Source organism: Dendrobium catenatum, unplaced genomic scaffold (assembly GCF_001605985.2).
Source record: "Dendrobium catenatum unplaced genomic scaffold, ASM160598v2 fragScaff_scaffold_974, whole genome shotgun sequence".
NCBI classification, from domain to species: Eukaryota; Viridiplantae; Streptophyta; class Magnoliopsida; order Asparagales; family Orchidaceae; genus Dendrobium; species Dendrobium catenatum.
The window spans coordinates 3,137,485-3,140,201 of record NW_021319436.1 but is presented as its reverse complement, the minus strand read 5'-3'; the positions used below and the strand labels follow the sequence as shown (position 1 = coordinate 3,140,201).

The window sequence follows — 2,717 nt, the reverse complement described above, 5'->3', positions numbered from 1 at the left end:
GCCATCTCATGCTTTTCTCACCTTCCTCTTCTTTGATCTTTTTAATCCCAGGCCTCTTCTCTCTCTTCTCTCTCTCTCTCTCTCTCGTCATCCTCCTTATTCTCTTCTCGAAGCTTTCTCCTGTGAAGTTCAGACCTGTAATACATCAAGATGACATATTTCCTTCTTTCCTTTGCTTTCATTAACTATAATTAATGGCTTAGTAATTATATTATCATTAACGAGTAATTATGGTATGAAATTATTGATTAATTACGTTAATTATAGCGAAGAGAAGCTGGAGATGGGAATTAGGCCTCCATGTTGCGATAAACTGAACGTCAAGAAGGGGCTTTGGACGGCAGAAGAAGACGCCAAGCTTCTCGCATACGTCTCCACGCACGGAACTGGTAACTGGACTAACGTTCCAAAGAAAGCAGGTTTGTCACTACAATTTTTAAGGAAATTTTTATTGGTTGAAAATGAAAATTTTAATTTATGCGCATTAAGTGTGAAATGATGCTTAAATTCATTACTTTCTATGTTCTGCTTTTAGGGTATTATAAATAAATAAGTTTTAAATTTTTGTGAAACTTAGGCTTGATTTGAGATGGCTTTCTCACTATTTCTTAAAGCAGTTTTTTTGAAGTGTGAGAAAGCCGTCCCAAATGAAGGTTTCGTTTGAGACGGTTTTCTTGCTGCTTTTTAAAGCAGCTTTCTAGTACAAAAATTAAAATTTTTATACTAGAAAGCTGCTTTAAAAAGCAGCAAGAAAACCGTCTCAAACGAAACCTTCATTTGGGACGGCTTTCTCACACTTCAAAAAAACTGTACAATTTTCTTATAATTTTTTATTGGTTAAAAATGAAAATTTTAATTTATGTGCATTAAGTGTGAAATAAGGCATAAACTTATTACTTTCTAAATAAATAAATTTTAATTTTTTTGTGAAACTTATGCTTGATTTGAGATGGCTTTCTCACTATTTCTTAAAGCAACTTTTTTGAAGTGTGAGAAAGCCGTCCCAAATGAAATCTTAGGTTCTATTTGGGACAGTTTTCTTTCTGCTTCTTAAAGCAGCTTCTTAATAAGTTGTTTTAAGAAACTATAAGAAAGTCATCCCAAATGAAGCCTTAGTTTTTGTACTAGGAAGTTGTTTCAAGAAACACTAAGAAAGCGGTCCCCAACGAAACCTAAGGCTTCATTTGGAATGACTTTCGTATTATTTTATGAAGCAGTTTTTTAATTTTTTTTTTTTTTGAAAAAGAAAATTTTGTAAATATTATTGTTGTGAATATTATTGTTGTGAATTAGGGTTGAAGAGGTGTGGAAAGAGCTGTAGATTAAGATGGACGAATTATTTGAGACCAAATTTGAAGCATGAAGGGTTCACCCCACAAGAGGAGGAGCTAATTGTCACCCTCCATGCAACAATAGGAAGCAGGTATTTTCTGCCCAAAAATTTTCTATTTCTTTTTTTTTTTCATAATTTAATTAATACTATATTTTATGAAAACAAAATTTATTATTGCCAAATAAATTGAAGAAAATAAAATGCAAAAAATTACACTAAGTAGTATCATATAGTTTAACCTCTTAACGATTATTTTTTTCTTAATGATCTATGGTTGTGAAATTATTATGATGAAAATAATTTAGCTGCTCTGATTATAAAAAATAGCTTTTCGTTACAAAAATTTTGAAAAGTTACGAGAAAGCTACATTAAAATTTAAAATGAAATTAAGATTACCATCTAAAAAATAAAGGAACGAAAAAACTATCAAAAGTAGATATTTAGTCAAATTTTAAGAACAATTGGTGATTATATTTAGCAAGAATAAATTTTAATTAATATGAAAATTTTAATAAGATAAGATTATTGGATGTTAATTTTGATGGGGATTATGATATGATTTAATTCTCACCACTATTAATTTATACAAAATATGATAATTATATTGATTACTATTTTGTAGGCCAACTCGAGGGTTAAATAATTAAAAAAAAAAAGAAGCAAAATAGTATCATGATAAAAATCTTCTCACGATGAGTTTGAAAATAATTAGATTTATTTGGAGATTAGTGTTATGTATCAAAATTTATTATTGCACTAATTTTAAAGTAAATTTAATAGTCAAATTCATCATAATAAAATCAATAAAATGATAGCAAGAATTAGTAAGCGCATCAACATATCATCACATATATAAACTAAAAAAAACTTATAGGCTCTTTGGTTGGCTAAAAAAAAAAAATTAATGTAAAAGAAATGCAGTATAAAAGGGATAGTTTGCAATTGGTTGGATAAGTGTAAAGTAAATTCAGATGAATAATTTTTTTTTAAGTTTGAAGTAAAATGAATTTAAGGTCAAAAGATAATAATAACTAGTGGGTGACGAAGACAGTGGTAGGTGGCAGGCAGGCGACTGCGATGGTGGCTGGAAGCAGTGGTGGTGGCGGCCGTGATGGTCGGCGGTGGTGTTGGCAACGGTGGTGATGGCTTGCGGCGGTCGAGCTAGCAAGCTATCTTGCGGTGTAAATTGTTCTCGCTCAAAACTGGACGAGTTTGGTTTACCTCAAAAAATAATTAGAATGATTTACACTACTTTTATACTTTACTTTGTATTTCTTTTTTATCCAACCAAATACAAAAATTTTCAAAACCCCTACATTAAAAACACTTTACACCCTTATATAGTCTAACAAAAAAAAAAAAAAAAAAAAAAACCCCTTAGTT

General features: G+C 30.3%; 1 protein-coding gene across 1 annotated transcript in view; it reads left to right on the top strand.

Moving 5' to 3' along the window:
• Window positions 1–283: 283 nt before the first annotated feature.
• Window positions 284–2,717, top strand: part of LOC110103895 (transcription factor MYB35-like) — a 17,268-nt gene continuing 14,834 nt past the window's right edge. Inside the window, exons 1-2 of the mRNA XM_028697569.1 lie at window positions 284–419; window positions 1,294–1,423. Coding sequence (XP_028553402.1) covers window positions 284–419; window positions 1,294–1,423 — 266 coding nt within the window. The remainder of the gene's footprint in view (window positions 420–1,293; window positions 1,424–2,717) is intronic.